Source organism: Odontesthes bonariensis, chromosome 16, assembly GCF_027942865.1.
Source record: "Odontesthes bonariensis isolate fOdoBon6 chromosome 16, fOdoBon6.hap1, whole genome shotgun sequence".
In the NCBI taxonomy this organism is placed as follows: domain Eukaryota; kingdom Metazoa; phylum Chordata; class Actinopteri; order Atheriniformes; family Atherinopsidae; genus Odontesthes; species Odontesthes bonariensis.
This window is the reverse complement of record NC_134521.1, coordinates 12,020,201-12,036,626: the sequence shown is the minus strand read 5'-3', so window position 1 is coordinate 12,036,626 and position 16,426 is coordinate 12,020,201. Positions and strand designations below refer to the sequence as shown.

Here is a 16,426-nt window from a genome sequence, read left to right as displayed (position 1 = left end):
ACAGACATAGACAGACAGATAGATAGACAGATAGACGGATACAGACAGACAGATAGACAGACATAGACAGACAGATAGACAGACATAGACAGACATAGACAGACAGATAGATAGACAGACAGATAGACGGATACAGACAGACAGACAGATAGACAGACAGACAGATAGATAGACAGATAGACAGACATAGACAGACAGACAGATAGAGAGCATTCCTAGAAAGACATGAGTAAATCCAAATGGACGTTTACTATGGAAGTTTTTCTGTGCCATCAGAGTTTGAATACGAATTTCGAATTTCGAAGTTTTGCAGCATCAAAATCAGACTTTGAATTTGAAAAACCAACAGTGGGAAAAAAACAAATTCAACTTCCAAAAATTCAGTGGAAAAAGAACCAGACTTAACATCCGGGAAACAGGGAGAAGCAATCGATCCCTGTCTCAATTCATCCAACGGCAGCCAATCAAGTTACGCTACATTGGACAGATCAGCCATGTCCACCAACGCGGGTGATGGTGCTTCGGTGAGTGAGTTTACTTTATTTGCCATTTGTGTTAATAAAATTGAGTAATAGATATTACTCAATATCTATTGAGCTGATCTGATGAATTGAGACAGGGATCAATTGCTTCTCCCTGTTTATCCGGATGTTGAGTCTGGTTCTTTTTCCAAAAAAAAATTCGATATTAGAAATTCGTATTCAAACTCTGATGGCACAGAAAAGCTTCCACAGTTTACAAAGTTGTGTTGAGTTGCATGTCAGTTCTACGTTTGACCAGCAGATGTCACCAGTGAATATAGAATAAGTCACAGGGTCAGACCAAACTGCAGAGGAAGCTGCGGACATTGAGGTGGACAGGAGTTTAAACGAGTGACATCTGAGTAATGTCGGCAGCTTTCCCGTTTCTTCAGAAGCCTGTTGATTGTGACTGAAGCTCTATAGTGTTCTTAAACCTGGGCAGGACGTAAAAACGTATTTCCTCAAGATTCTGAGCTCTAATTGACTGATGAAGAAATTATGTAGGCTATAAAAGAACGTATGTTAAGAGATATAAACCGCTTCACAACTACCATGGTTCCTGAATTATACCAATTAAGTATAATCCTTGTCCTTATTTAAAGATGTGTTAGTGTCTGGCAGGAAAATCTAGATGGTCTAGTCTAGATAAATGGTTTGCAGTGTGTGCAGTAGCTAAAACCTCAAAATATTTTCATTAGTTTGTTGACGTGGTCAGACCAATAATTTCCCTTTAATTCATAATGTTTTGTTCTTTTTTCCCCTCTCAGTTATGTCATATTATTGGAATGTTCCTTCTGTGGGTTTGTGCAATTGGATTTAAGCGGCTCTTGCAGCAAAGGATCACTTTGCAGATTCACCACAAGCATCCACAGTGACTTTAAATATTCTATGACCTGGGAGTGTCCTGCAACTTGCCTCTCTCCATTCTTTATGCTTATGCAGTGGAGCTGCTCACATCAGGCGCAGCAGAGATCGGAGTGAAAGGAGAAATGAGCTCTCTTGAAAGTTGCCCACTATTATTAAGGCTTAACTGAATCCCCTAATAACAGGTTTGATTCACCTGCTTTGTTAAACTGTACCTGCTTTGTGGACTTGCCATGCCCCACACCCTGCTGCTCCCTCCTCCTCTCTTTCTGCAGTGCAATTCTGTGCGCAAATATCCATGCACGTCTCATGGCTCCGAAAGACAAAGAAAAACTGTTTTAGCCTACTCTTTTCTGCAGCTCTCCCTGTCTGGGATTAAAGCCCAAACTCAGGGTGAAATATATTAACACATTACAGTCCCCAGGTCAGTCTGAGCGACTTTTATCCATCCACACTGCGCAAAGATACGCAATCATCGGGGCGCACAGATGGGTGCGCTCTCCAAGGTGCCAACAGTCTGCGCAGCGCCTCCGCTCACACAACATGGCAGTTTGGACACAACTGGGCCAAAACTCGCCGCTCAGCTGAAATCGAACCCCTGCTTTGCACCCATCTATCGTTCCGCGGTGTTTGATTTGGGAAAATGAATTTGTATGCACGGTAGTCTTGGGAGGAGGGGAGGGGATATGGGCGGGGCTGAGGCGCCTCTCGTTTCCCCTCCGTGCTTAGCGGGGCAGCAGGGCTGGAAAGACCTCCGGGGAGCGCAGTCGCCAGTCCAGCACGGAGACCCGCCTGGCCAAAAAAACGCGCCTCACACTTGCCAGGATTGCCAAATATTCCTGAAAAATATACCTGCTATTTATGGCATGTGGCTTGTAACTTTACTCCTGCTGTACTCTCTCCAAAAAGGTAAGAGAAAAAAGAAATGTTTGGAATATTTTACACCTTGCACCCTGCTGAACTAATATGATTTGAAGTTTAACAAAAAGTGACAGCGGAAACTATCATAAATTGTAGCTTTGAATGATGCATGACTTGTGCTTTGATGTCTGGCTGAAAATGTAACGATGAGCAATTGGTCGAGAATGTTTTCCTAAATCAAAATGTGTAAACCCGCTGCAGCTGCCTAAGTAGGAATATTGTCCAAGCAAAGGTGTAAAGTGGTTTATTTACAGGGATGGTTTGTGATTTTATGCAGCGGACCTTGATGCATCAGATGGTGCTGATAGCACGGATTGTTTTCGCATTACCAACTCCAGTTATGAATATGTAAAATGGCTGAATGTGGAGAATAAGGTGCAAACAGGGAGAGAGTGAGACATAAATGAAAACATGTACCGGACTGAAATGATTAAAAAAAAAACTTATTTACAATTGTTTTCAAAAAATCAACTCAAAATGCTTCACACTTGGAAAGTTTTGGAGTGGATGCTTATGATTTTTGATATCTTGATGATTTTTTCCAGTAACCTTTGCTAATTGCAGCTGTTCTGATGGGCTGTATTAGAAACAAGCGCTCGCTTCTGCTGAGATGCTCTTGTTTCTAAGATGAGCTTTTAAGGGTTCGTAATTATTTTTTTCTGTGTGATGACAAATTGTTGCCATTTTAAACCGGATGGCAAATAAAAGGTCCTTTCTCCCACAACGGCCTTATTAGTTTAATAGCTCTACACCCACATGAAGGCCACAATTAGAGTATTCAGATTTGCTGTCCTTATTCAATTCATTTGGCCTCTTGGAAATTTCCTTTTAATTTAGTCTGTAATGGTAAAAGCGAATATTATGGACCGTAAAATTAATTCATTTGTCTTTCTTGTTCTGTATGCAACAAATCCCTGACCCTATTGCAAAGTTGATCTTCTGCTATCACAGTGCATTATTTTAATCCCGAACAAATCTGCGTCGCAAATATCAGAAATTGAACACTATTTCTACGTGTGAGTATTAATGGGGCCTTTGTGTAGCCTGCCAGTTAGAAGACATGTTTACGTGATTTTGTCTCAATTAGCAAAGGCCCAGAGAAAGTGCAATTTTTATCTTTCCACAAGTCTTAAACATGTGAACTGACTGGGAGCCAGAATGTGGCCGTTTTTTAGGAAAAGATCTAAAACAGGCCATTAGGTTTGTTGCCATTTTAAAATGCTGTCATTTTATTACACGGAGATATTATTATTGTTGGTTTAATCTGGTGGATTTCAATTAGCATTTAGTTAAATATGTGCTGCCTGTTTGTGTTTTTCTCAGCCTTCATAAATGCTGCTGATTAATTGCGTTTATTCAGCTTGAAAGATGTGATTTCAGAGCGTCACCGGGTTCCGTGGAATCATATTAAAATGCCAAAATTTATTTCAAATGAGAAACTCCAGGGGCATGGGGTGAAGATTAGAGACTTGCCCGGTCATGTTGCTCACTAATAGCGCACCTGGACCCCGCAGACGTGTTCGCGCGCGTGCCAGCGGGAGCGCGTGAAAGAGGTTTGGCGACGGGGACGCCCCTGTTGGTTTTGTTGCTGTTGGACACTTTTGAATGTTGTTTCTGTGGCAGCTGAAACGGAAGTTCACATGTTTATCAATATGATTTTTTTTTTACCTTCAAATTCTTTAAAAAAAAAAAAACTGTGGGAAAAAAAAGTCTCTCAGATAGTGAAGATGGTAACGGATCCTAAAAAATGCTCTCAGTTAAAAAAAACAAAACATATTTTCTTGGTAAAAAATAATCATTTTAAAAGACGATGATTTAATTTTTATTTTAAACTAACAATCTGAAATGAGTTGTTCTGTCAATTAAATCTGAAATCAGATTCACTCATTCTCTTTACTATAATTGTGGATTAATTAGCAGTGAATCAAATCCATCATAATATATACAGTTTTGAACTTTAAAATTAAAATCTAATCAATTAGAAAGAATTTCGAAACGATTTCTATGAAATTATAATGATATAACTTGAATTTTAATAAGAAGTGTTTAATAAGAGGTGTGAAAAGCACTGAGGTGATCTCTGCCCCCCCCCCCCCACACAATCACACATACATACACATAAACTCACGCATACGCACACACCCACAAAGATGTGCGCACCCCCCCTTCTTTTCCACCTTCCAATTCCCTCTGCTTCCTTTGCAAGGCTGCACAATTAAAGCTGCAATCTGAGCAATATGCACCACTCAATGACAAGGCTGCATGGTCCACAGGGGTGCCAATCATTTCTCATACAGAGCACAGAACACTTCTGTTTTTTTTTTTTAACCAGCTCAAACCTGGAATTACTTAATTTTACATTGAAGGATGGAAACACATCCATCTAGAAACAGGGTCAGTGGAGAAATCTAAAGCTTCCAGAGAGATCTTTACATTTATTTTGGCCTTTTCCTGGGTCTGGTATTCATTAAGTTAATTTGTTTTTGTCAAAAATTAAAAAGATGTTATCTTATAAAAATACAAAATGCAACTATTGACTTTTTAAGTGAACCCCCCCCCCCCCCCAAAAAAAAACAGGTGATTGATTTAGATAGACCCCTTCACTTGTTAACTCTAGCTAAAGCAGCCGTTTGAATGTAGAAAATATCAGTTATTATTTACCAATCAATAAAGAACAAATGTGGGTAAAGTGTGCCTGTGTTAGGGCTGTCATCATCAAAGATGGACTCATTGCACCTCACTGTTAACCAAAAGGACACCACAGCTCATTCACCGGCACCCCTGCAGCCCCAATAATCTATCAAATATCCAAATTAGATTACAAACTAATCAATAAAGGACAAACAAACCGGAGCAACAAACTGCATCAAAAGTGAACGCGCAAAACTTCCTCTGCAAGAACTCTGTGTAACAACACAGATTTGCTAAATTGAGCCCGACCTCCTCCAAATTTTATTGGATGCTGGAGCTGCACATTTTAGGAGGGAAGGAGTGTTCAGAAAAATCTGTCAAATCTCTGAAGCAAGTAGTTGTTTTTGTTGGATCTCCCTCTATCTCCATCTCTCCCTCCCTCGTTTCCTCTCTCAGTAACTCCCCTCCCTTTCTCTCCCTCATCACTAGGCAGAATTAAAGGTTGGGGGAGGGGCAGTTTATGCAGACTGTGCTGGGACTTGTGATCCACAGATTTGATATTCACATTAAGAAAGAAACTGGCTGCTTTGATGTGAGGGGGGAGCAGGTCCCAGGGGACTGCTGAAGTAGCACACTTTTTTTTTTTTTTTACTGACACAGCACAGTCCAAGGGGGGTGGGGGTGGTGGTAGTGATGGTTGGGGTAAGGGAGCAGATTGTTGGGGACGGTGTACAGATAGATAGTGGGTGGGGAACAGTGATACCCCACCACTGATTAGATGTAACCTCAACAACCTTCCCCCTTACTTCTCCACCCACCAACCACCTACTTATGCCAGACCATGAGGATTATCTATAAGCTTACACCTATCTTTATCCCCCCATATCTCACCAATACTCAATTCACACCCCTGCTCACAGTGCGTCTCCTCCCGACACCTCCAGTGTTTCCACTCAGAGTTGCAATCCCCGTGCCCACCATATCAAAACACAACTTTCTGTTCCTAAAGCACCTGAAGGATGAGTGATGGAAAGATGGCAAGTCAAGAACAGAGTGAAAGCAAAACTACAGTCACACTGGAAATGAAGGTGTTTCCAAAATAGCAAGAGCTGAGGGAGAGGTTCTTGACAGATTACACGGCAGATGTGCATATCTTTCTGCCAAGATGCCAAGTTGATTCCTACTTTTGACCTTTACCACCTACATTTCATAAAGTGAAAGGGGAACAGCAGCGAAAATAATTCCATCATTGAGAAGAAATGAGAAGATGGAGGTGACCGTGAGCAGAGGAGGGCGGCATGTGGATGCAATGCTGTATGTCTGTGTTGGGGCACAGGAACATGTTGAATTGTAACAATGTGTGAATGTAAAACTGAGATTCTGGAGTTTGTTTACCCCCTCAACACACCACACTTGTGAACGGTGTGTGTGAGTGTGCATGCTTGTGCACACTCACATCCTGGAGAGGCGTAGATCATCTGCATTATGCATGGTGAAACCTTGCATAGGTTATGACTTCTGCCTCTCTGACATACATATTCATGCGTAGCTCCCTGGCAGGGTGTGTAAAATAGTGGCTGCGACTCTGACAGCCTAAGCTGTAGCTCCAGCGGTGCCATCAGCGCTCCAATACCTTCCAGCAAGGGCTGGTTTTCTCTCTGGAGCTGTGTCTGAATGAGGCTGATGAAGCCTCATGAGTGCAGGTGAACCGCAATAGCAGCAACACTAAAACCTTACAGCTTTGTCAAGACCACTATCAGAGTGCTCAACTTTCCACATGCTGCTAGGGTCAGATCCTCACGGACATCACTAAGAAAGGGGCCGTCATTTAAAGTGGCACCATGTGTGGGAGAGGTCATTTCAAATTCTTCAGGTCCATTGAGGTTTTTGTCAAGTTTTAAAGGAGATATATGCTCCTTTTTTCACAAGTTGACACATATTCCTGAGATCTTTATGAAATATCTATGAGTTGCTTTGAACAAAATACCACTGCGTGGTGGAAGTAAAGATGGGAAGACTCTATAATTCTACTCTGAGCTGGAACTGTAACCATGTTCTCTATAAATGATGGAAGAAGACGTCCGCTTTTGGATATGAAGCCAATGTGATAGTGCTTTAATGTGCAATATCGGCAGCTATTGGTGCTCACTCTGAAACATCTCCGGTTTCTAATGGACTCCCATTTAAAAGAAACGTCTCTCATGAAATGTTGAGTCACTAAAGTTTCCCTAAAAGCCAGAATGATCTTATTAACCACCTTCAGTCCCTCTCACCAGAGTGTTGGCAATTCTTCTGAAAATAATTTTAGAATTAAAAAGTTACAATCTAACTTTCTAGGATAACTTTCTAGCTTCTTGTCCAAATATGGTCACTTCTGGCTCAACAAAAAGGGCAACAGCTGAAGACCAAACACGAGGTTTCAAACCAACAGGTAGAGTCACAGGGATTTTGCTGATTTAATCATAACGAGTCTATGTCTGTGACATAATTACATTCTGTCGATCTGAGCGTCTCATTAAATGACCCAAGTAAAGTGACATTTATTTTATCCCTGAGATTCTGAGTCAATTGTCACTGCACAAATTCAAATATATGCTTGTTTCAAAGGGCAAAAAAAGGTTTTTATAATATTTAATCTTTAAGTTATCAAATCAACAGAACAATTTTAAAATAAATTAGTTTATCAATATTTTAGTTATTAATTCATCATTTTCTGCACTTTTCTTTAAAAGAAAAACATATTATTCTCTGTTTCTGGTTTTTCAAATAGAGCAGTCTAGTCTTTTTCCATTTGTTTAAACTATTAACTAAATAAAAAATTATTTTTATTAATCTATTATACACAGAATAACTTTTGATAAAAAAAATCATATTTCTGCAGGAAAAAACAATAACAAATGAATGATTAGCAAACTGCCCTCATGTGGGTATAAAATGAATGAGCCACTTTAAGACATGTGTTCAACAACAAATTGATCTTTTTTCAGCTGAGTTTGTTTAAATTGAACCACGCCACTGGGATGTGGATGAACAAACACACACACTTAAACCCTGTATTCGGGGTCACAAATTCTGCTCTCTGTTTTTGTTCCCTCTCCAGAATTTGCCTTGAGTATGTTGAAAAGGTTTCATATTTGCAATGGACTGCTTTGTGAAAGTGCGCCATGTGCAAGAATGTTGAATAAACAAAGCTGCAAACAGGCTAAGAAACTGTTAGCTTGACATGCAGCGACTTCCACACCCTTAATACTTTCTGCATCATATCAAATTAAAATCTCTTGGACAGAAACTCTCCTGTTAGGACTTTTTATTGTAAAATATTTCCATGCGTAATGTATGCTACAGATTATCGGACTGATCTGAGGTACTTTGACAACTGCTAAAGCCCATACATTAAAATAGTAAAAACAGCGTTATTATCTAGTATTGTTAGTTGTTGGCATGCATATGTTCTGGTTTTTGTTTGTATCCCCCCAATCATCAGGTATTAGAAGTGAATCCTGTTTTTTTCATTTTAGGAAATAGTGAATATTTTCATCCCTTTAAGACTCTGGGCTAAGTTACCAACAACATTAAACAGGAAGGCAAATTATGCTCATTCGTGGTGCGTCCTTTGAATGAATCATCATCAGATGACGACGGGACTGGAGGATGAAACCCAGGGAGGATGAGAATTCGTTCAAATATTATAACCTGTAACCGTTTATCCCCTGATCCCAGTTGTCACCAGCTAAAGTTAAGGAAAACTTTCAGGTGTGAAATGGAAACTGCAGAGGCAGGTATTGGTGTTGATCCTCAACTCTTCATCTATGTGGCTCAGCTGAAAGTCATGAATAGCTCTCTAATATCCAGAATGTTGTTTCAACTGAAGCACAATCTAACTTGGTCCTTCAATACACCGAGATCTGCAGTGCCTCGTATCAAGTAGCTTTAAACAAAATGAATCCAATTCTTTTTAATCTCATTATAGACTCCAACAAATACAGATACAGAGCAAGACGGCATTGTTGGCTAATTCGAAGCTAACTCAGCTTGAATGATTGGTTATTATAAAAGGGTTGCTCAGCTCTATATTGTCTGACTCCATAAGTCAGTGCAACATTGTTTTTAGTTCTTTAACATATTTTAAGCAGGTAATTCCCAACAGTCTCTAAATGTTGTCTGTTGTGTCCTCACTTTTACACTTTTTTTAGCTTGACAGCGTGCCAGTTTGACAGGGTGATAACTATGCAACATGCTTCTCACTGACTCCATAAAATAATTACTTACAAATGAATAACAGATTGCAAAAGTTGACTGATCAGTTGATATGCAAAAGAAATGTTTAGTGATGGTCAAATGGACCAACGTCTACAGAGAAAAACAAACTTTTAATTGACTGTTTAATTGTTTTCTTATTACCAGAGCAGTTAAGGGAATGCAGATATCAGGGCACTTGTAGTGACATAATGGCTCTATTCATGATTGTGTGTGTAATATGATGTTGAATAAACTGAGGATCAGAGAGTGTAGCTGTGTTTTCTCTTAAAAGTACTCTTGTGTTCAGGTACATCCGTATAAACAAGGTTTAATATCATTAATATGTAGAACAGGTTTGTATAGACTGAGTGTAACTGGACAAACTCGATCTTCATCTTTGGCAAAGAAAGTTCAGTATGTTTTGATTTGAGCACAGCCTTTATAAACCATCAGAAAGATACAGGTAGGTTTATCCTGCAGCCTTTGTTTTCTGGCCACACAAGCCATTATACTGGTTGACACAGATGGTTCGAAGTGTTTGATCCGCTGGTTTTAAATGGAGTGGAAACTCTGCTGGTCTGGCATGAACCAGCACTGTGCCAGTTGAGCTTGGGAGTGCACGTGGCTGCTTGTGCATCCTTTCTGTGTGTAGAGCTTTGGCCAGATCTGCTACTCAAGCCATTTCAGCTTGTTTGCTTTTTTCAGCCTGCATTGGGCTACAACCGTCCAAGGGAATCAATTATTCTTAAAAGCTCTGTAAGACTTTCGCCTGTATTCACACAATGTGCCACTCTGGGATTTTATGTGATTCTTACTGCCGGCTGGTTACGCATGTAGTATGTCTGGAAAATATCAGAGCTGCAGTGTAAATAGCTCAGGTGGATTTTAATGCCTAAACCTAATTATTTAGGAGCATAACTCAAGCTCCCTGTGTGAAAAATAAGAAAGCATAATCCAAAGAGTGAAAACAAAAGTAAAATTTTGGGTATCCGATCTATCCCTCCAACCTTCAGCTCTGTAGTAAACACTCCTTTTGTTACACTTTCATGAAAGTGCATCGCAATAGATTTCATGTCCATGTAAGTGAAAAACAACAGCGAGGGATCAATACGAATCAATAGATTACATTTCATAACAGTTTAATGAATATAATGGCCATTCTGCACTAAAAATGCTGAAACATGACCAGACTAATGTTATATGAAGTGTGACTTGAGTATTTACATTTTACCAAATGCTTCCAACGATGTTCAAACCCAGATAAACCCATAACGTAATGTAACGTAACTGCATTTATTTAGGTCTCATGTCAGTGGCATCGTAGCACCCGCCCCCTCACTCCTGCTATACTTATAGCACAACATTGTCTTTGTCACATTGTTTAATTAACTGCATGTTCTGTAACACTGTAATAGGGAACCCTATTTCCATCCATCCATTTTCTATACCGCTGAATCCGTCGGTCGGGTCGCGGGGGGGCTGGAGCCTTTCCCAGCAGTCAATGGGCGAGAGGCAGGGTACACCCTGGACAGGCCGCCAGTGGAACCCTATTTCAATATTGATTTATCGTTACGATATCGATTTAACTTAAAAACAGTGTGCTGCAAGTGGGTTTTGACAGCTAAGATGCTAATGTGCACAATAAAGTTCTAACATTACAACAATAACAACAACAACAACAACAACAATGGATAACACTTTTAATTTTAGGTTTGATTGTTTTGACCAAAAAAAACAGCAGGGCCTCCCTGTGGTTGAATTGTACACTTTAAACTAGTATTTACAGTAGATTTCTGTTGTTTTATTAGAAATTAAAATGAAATTGAATTAAATATTTGAGCCAGTTCTTCACAGCTTCATTCAGACATACCCACAACAGTACACACAGCCATGGCTGGAGAGTGATACTTGTCATTTTATGGCACACTAAAGGGTTTAGATTAAGTATGGAAAAGCAGCCTGGGTGCTCATTTAGACATGAAGTTTACACGTTCAGTTGCTGTCAGACTAATGGAAAGAAGTGCATGCCTGAAAGGGGCTTAAATGTAACATGGATAAAACTTTTAATACATTACCTCGTCCATGCTGGTGATTTCTGCCTGATTCACAATAAATAGATTTTCATTGGCACTGGTTGTGAAGGAAACAGATCCTGTGATTCCACTCGACAACGTCACCAAACTCCACCTTTTGTTTTGATTCAGACTCCCAAAGGGACATAAGTCGAAGTTTATTGATTAGGATCGTCACTGTTAGTGGAATATGTTGCATCTTTTAAAATCCAGACACAGCTTAAGGGCGAGTTCCACCATGGCAACACATTTTGTCTCCTCCCAGCAAAGCTGAGCGAACAGGGCTTCGTTTTGTGTGTATGTGATTGTTGTTTTTATGTGAATGCTTGTGCGTGTGTCGGCTGAGTGTATGTGTGGTTTGCATGGTTTTGACTCTCTGAGTGGTCGTAGTTTGCCCTGATCCCCTTTCTATTCCACTTCCCGCTCCATCAGTCCCATTGCTTCCCAGCCCCCCAGTGCCAATATCCCCAGGCCATATAATCTACTGTATGAGAGGTTCTTCTGCGGTCCAGCTCCCCCTTCCCCCCAAGCTCCCAGGGTGACCCCCTCACTCCTCTCTTTTAGTGTTGTCCCCCCATTGGGAGATTATAGATATTGCAATCTTTAATATGGGCTTTATGCTCAAGGGCCATTATCAGTAATCTGCAGAGGGGAGGGAGTCTGACCTGGTTTTTGCAGCCCACCACTGGACTGCCAGACACATTTTCATATACCATCTGTAACATGTTGCCTCGCTTTATCAATCTCTGTCCAGGGACACTTCTTTAAAAGGAAGCTGGAATTATTGACTAACCCTGTGAATGGATAAGATAGCTGCTTTTTTCTTCGATCTGTTGCATTGAGCTCAGTGCCAGCTCATTGATGCTGCTGATGGCGATGGTTTATTCTGCCAGGCTTTACTTGTAATATTTGCTTGTCAACAGCACAACATCAGCCATAGCTTGAAGTCATGTTTAATTCAGAACGACAATGTCCCGAAGTTTAGACATAACATTATATGATTAGATGTATCTATTTTCATTTAGTTTTATTTCATGTTCAACTTTTGTTCTTTCCATGATCTCCTCACTGTCTGTTTCATCCTGATGAATTTCGTGTACCAATGCAACCATATCAAAAACTAAAAGAATATTATTCCTATAGTTGGTTTTTACTGTCTAAGCTATACTATCGTGCTTTTGTCATTGTGTATACTTTGAAGAGTTGAGATGTTTTGCAAATCTTATGTTTCCCCGATCTTTCAAAATAAAACATCAATTTTCCATCTTAAAGGGCTGCAAATGACAAACATTTGATAATAAATATAGTTATTAACACTATTATTACCAGACACCAAAAATGAGATGAGTTAGCAGGTGTTAACAAGTTTCGTTTGGCATGTTGTTGCATTACATTACAAAATAAAAGAACAGATGATCCAGACCACAGATTAATCCACACCATCTTCATTTGTGTCCTTTGAGGTCAAACAATTAATTGATTAGTTGGTGTACATCTTTTTCTGAGTAAAAATGCCATCTTTGCTTTAAGAGGACATAAATCTGTTATCTTTTTGTTTTCGAACATCAGAAAAATGTCATTTAAAAATTGTGTTACTTATTTCTCAGTATTTTCTGACATTTTATTTATCAAATTAGAAAATAAAACAATGAAAAATTAATTGTTCAGACATACTGTTCATAGTATGTTGCTTTTTTATGATTCTTTTTGAGGTATACTTTTGAAAAAACAAAAAAAAACGTATTTTTTCGTTTCATTAAATCACATTTCAGCATTTTTGTGCTGAATTATAGAGAAAAAAAAGTCTTATTTTCTAATTAATTTGAATTCCAGATCTTCAACTTATCTTTTTTTAAAGTATTTTTTTTTTACCAAATGTTTCCTGGATAAAGATTTTCATCAGCTCTGTTATGTAATACTTCACAAAAAGTCTGTACAATGTTCGACTGCAAACGCAGGAGCATGTTCACTTTCCCTAAATGATCATATGACATGAATAATACATATGAAAGTAGATCATGTCGGAGCAATTCTCAAAACACCTTATACTTTGATTTGTGAGGTCAGCTAAGGTCGGTGATTACACCAAATTAAAGACACATTTAATTCAGTGAATCAGAAAATGTTACATTGAAAATTCTAAGAAACTGAATCATTTTGATCGATTCTATGAAACTAATGTTGTCTTATCCCTTAATTAATGATGGGCTGATCCAGGGGAAATATTGATTTTTAATCTATTTTGTGAAGAAAAGCAATGTGCTAATTTCACCAACTGAGACCAAAATCTCTCAGCATCTTTGACGACATATTAAAGATTCGTCTGTTGGGGTGTGAACACGTGATGTGAATAAGATGGCTTTGAGTAAACGTGAATCAGCGATGGTTAACATCCACATCTGTCCATGAGAAGTGTATCCCCAAAGATTTCTCTCCTAATTTTCCCTATAATGACCCCTGAATTCATACAACCGCATCTTTCCTCTTTTCAGAGGTGTATGTGTTTAATCTGGGTTCCTATGAATAACACGCATGTGTGTGTATGTTTTTTAGTGTGTGCATGCGTGTGTGTGTGTTAAATATGTAAGGAGATTAAATAGACTTTAATCTCTGTGTCTGGCATAGAAATTCCAATCACATAACCTATCAGTGTGTTCCCTCCCGCCCTGTCTCTCTGTTGTCTTTGTGTATGTGTGCCCACACTGTATGGAGGTAACAGGCTCCTCCCTCCTCTGATCCACCTAAACCATCACAGACTTTAGACCAAATCCCTGGCTTTCTGCATCACATGACTGATGTTTGCAGCTGGACATTTGACATACATTTGTTATGATTATTATGCCACACATCTGAAGGACATTGCCATAATGGCGTAGAATTTTTTTTTAACTTATTTATTTATTTTTTATTTGTTTATTTGTGACAGGACTCTGCATATTAATAAACATAAAATGTAAATATGCCAGATTTAGCTCTAAGGCTAATTTCCATCTGCAGTCCTGCTGTTCACACTAAAATCAAGACAAGACAAAGACAAAAACAGGAAACAAGAAAACAAAACGTACAACATTCCATGTCACTTAACCACATCACAAGATAAAACTAAAACTAAAACTAAAACTACCCTTCATGTTTACAGTCCTGGTTATCTGTAAGCCATGTTTTTAGTGGTTTCTTAAAAGCTACATATGTTGAATTTTCCCTTATGGCCAACGGAACTGATTAATTTACCCTACCAGCCAATACTTTTGTGTGTTTGTGTGCTGCACATAACAGGTGTGCAATGTTGCAATCCTTACGTGTTGACCCTGGCCTCTTAACTGATAATGTCCTGTCTGTTTGCCCCTGCAGTACACAGTGAGGATGTGGGCTCCACCAGACTGTACTTTGTGAATGCATCCCTGCAGAGGGTAACCTACTCCAGCTCAGTGGGGGTGTCCCTGCCCTGTCCTGCAGGGGGCACCCCCAGTGCCATACTGCGCTGGTACCTGGCCACTGGCGACGACATCTACGATGTGCCCCATATCCGGCATGTGCACGCCAATGGCACCCTCCAACTGTACCCCTTCTCGCCCTCTGCCTACAACAGCTACATTCACGACAACGACTACTTCTGCACAGCCGAAAACCAGGCCGGCAAGATCCGCAGCCCCAACATCCGCATCAAAGCCGGTGAGTTGGATGGTGACTTGGGAAGACTGAAATATCTACAAGATGAAAAAAAAGAAACAATAGAATTTGGGAAGCGAAATGTGTCAGCGAAACACATTTCAATGAGCAGTGGTGCAAAATGAGAGTTTTTTTAAGTATAAAGTGGAGCAGAAGTGATTGGCAGCTGCAAAAAGCCCAACCCACTCAAAGAATCACCTGTCCCAAAATAGAACTCGACCTGAACACAGATTGACCTAGAACACAGTCTGCAGAGACAACATCTGCATCACAGACCACATCAGGCCTCGGCCTTTGCTCGCACCGATTTCACTGAGCGGGTAATGACCTGCTGTACTTTAGGCCATCATCACCCCTCAGCTTCAGTGTCTGGTAGAATGAAATTCAAAGTGGAAGTCTTTCTGTACTGTACTGTACTGTAGAGGTAAGTATCAACTCCACTCTGATTTTATATATCAATCAGAGAGGAGCAACAGTCATGACATTAGTTTGTATCGCCGCCCTGGCTCGTCCTCTTTGACGGCTCAGGACAACAAGGCCTCATAGGCTTTGACAGTCACTTGAATTTTTCTGTAGGCCTTTTATAAAAGTTTATATTATGTAAAAAAGTAATTCACCTTTAAATTATATTTTGAATGTTGGTGATCTTATCACAATTATTATGCTCAGATGCTCAGATCTGAATTCATAAACTACTTATACAGTAAAACTGTAAACTGTAAAAAAAGTGTCTCAGGCAACTTTTTGAAATAATACATATTTATTTATATTATATTTGACCGAAGGAAAAAACAAACATATTTTTAGTATTCCATTGGATTATTGGAATAAAGGATTAATAAATAAACATCAGCAGATTTGTGGCTTGTCTATTTTTGGACATTTTGACCAGAAGCTGCCTCTGTTGCTATCATATTTTTCTTTTCTGTCCTCCTTCTCCTCTCTGCTCCCTCCTTCTTCAAACTGTCCTCTTGTGCCAGACTAAATATAGCCACAACACACTTCTTTAATTATCTCTCATTAGCAAACCTAATTGGTGCTTTCCATTGATTAGACCATGTGAGGCTGCTTTAATAAGCGAGACCTCATCTAAAGTAATAGAGTACATCTGGGGTTTTGGGCTCTTTCAGCTCTGGAACGGGAGGAGGTACATGAAGAAGGAAGTGTGATTTAACCAAAGGACGGATATTTGAAACACGCAGCTGGATTACAGTTACACTGCATCTATTGTCCCACCCTCCCCATTTCCCAACATTCATTCAGGCCACTTGGTCCCTCCCCCTTCCCTCCTGCCATCAACATCTGTTTTCATATTCTGCCTCCCAACACTGACCTGAACTAATACTCATATTCATTCTAATACTAATACTAGTGCCAAGTTGGGGATTTGAGCCAGGACCCTGAGCTGTATGGCAGCCGGTTGCTGCCTTCATTCCCACATGACCCAAAAGCCCAGCCTCAGAAGCTGAGGGATTAGCATGAACCAAACATTCAGCAGTCAGTGGCCTG

At 39.7% G+C, this 16,426-nt stretch overlaps 1 protein-coding gene across 3 annotated transcripts in view; it reads left to right on the top strand.

The window, feature by feature from the left end:
- Nucleotides 1-2,071: 2,071 nt before the first annotated feature.
- The window catches only part of LOC142402312 (cell adhesion molecule DSCAML1-like), a 53,174-nt gene continuing 38,819 nt past the window's right edge, over nt 2,072-16,426 (top strand). For 2 of the 3 annotated variants that reach the window (XM_075487923.1, XM_075487924.1), the window contains exons 1-2: nt 2,169-2,294; nt 14,600-14,920. In XM_075487923.1, coding sequence (XP_075344038.1) covers nt 2,252-2,294; nt 14,600-14,920 — 364 coding nt within the window. In that variant the 5' untranslated portion in view covers nt 2,169-2,251. Of the gene's footprint in view, nt 2,295-14,599; nt 14,921-16,426 lie in introns of all 3 variants that reach the window. The other variant, XM_075487922.1, reaches the window with a different exon arrangement.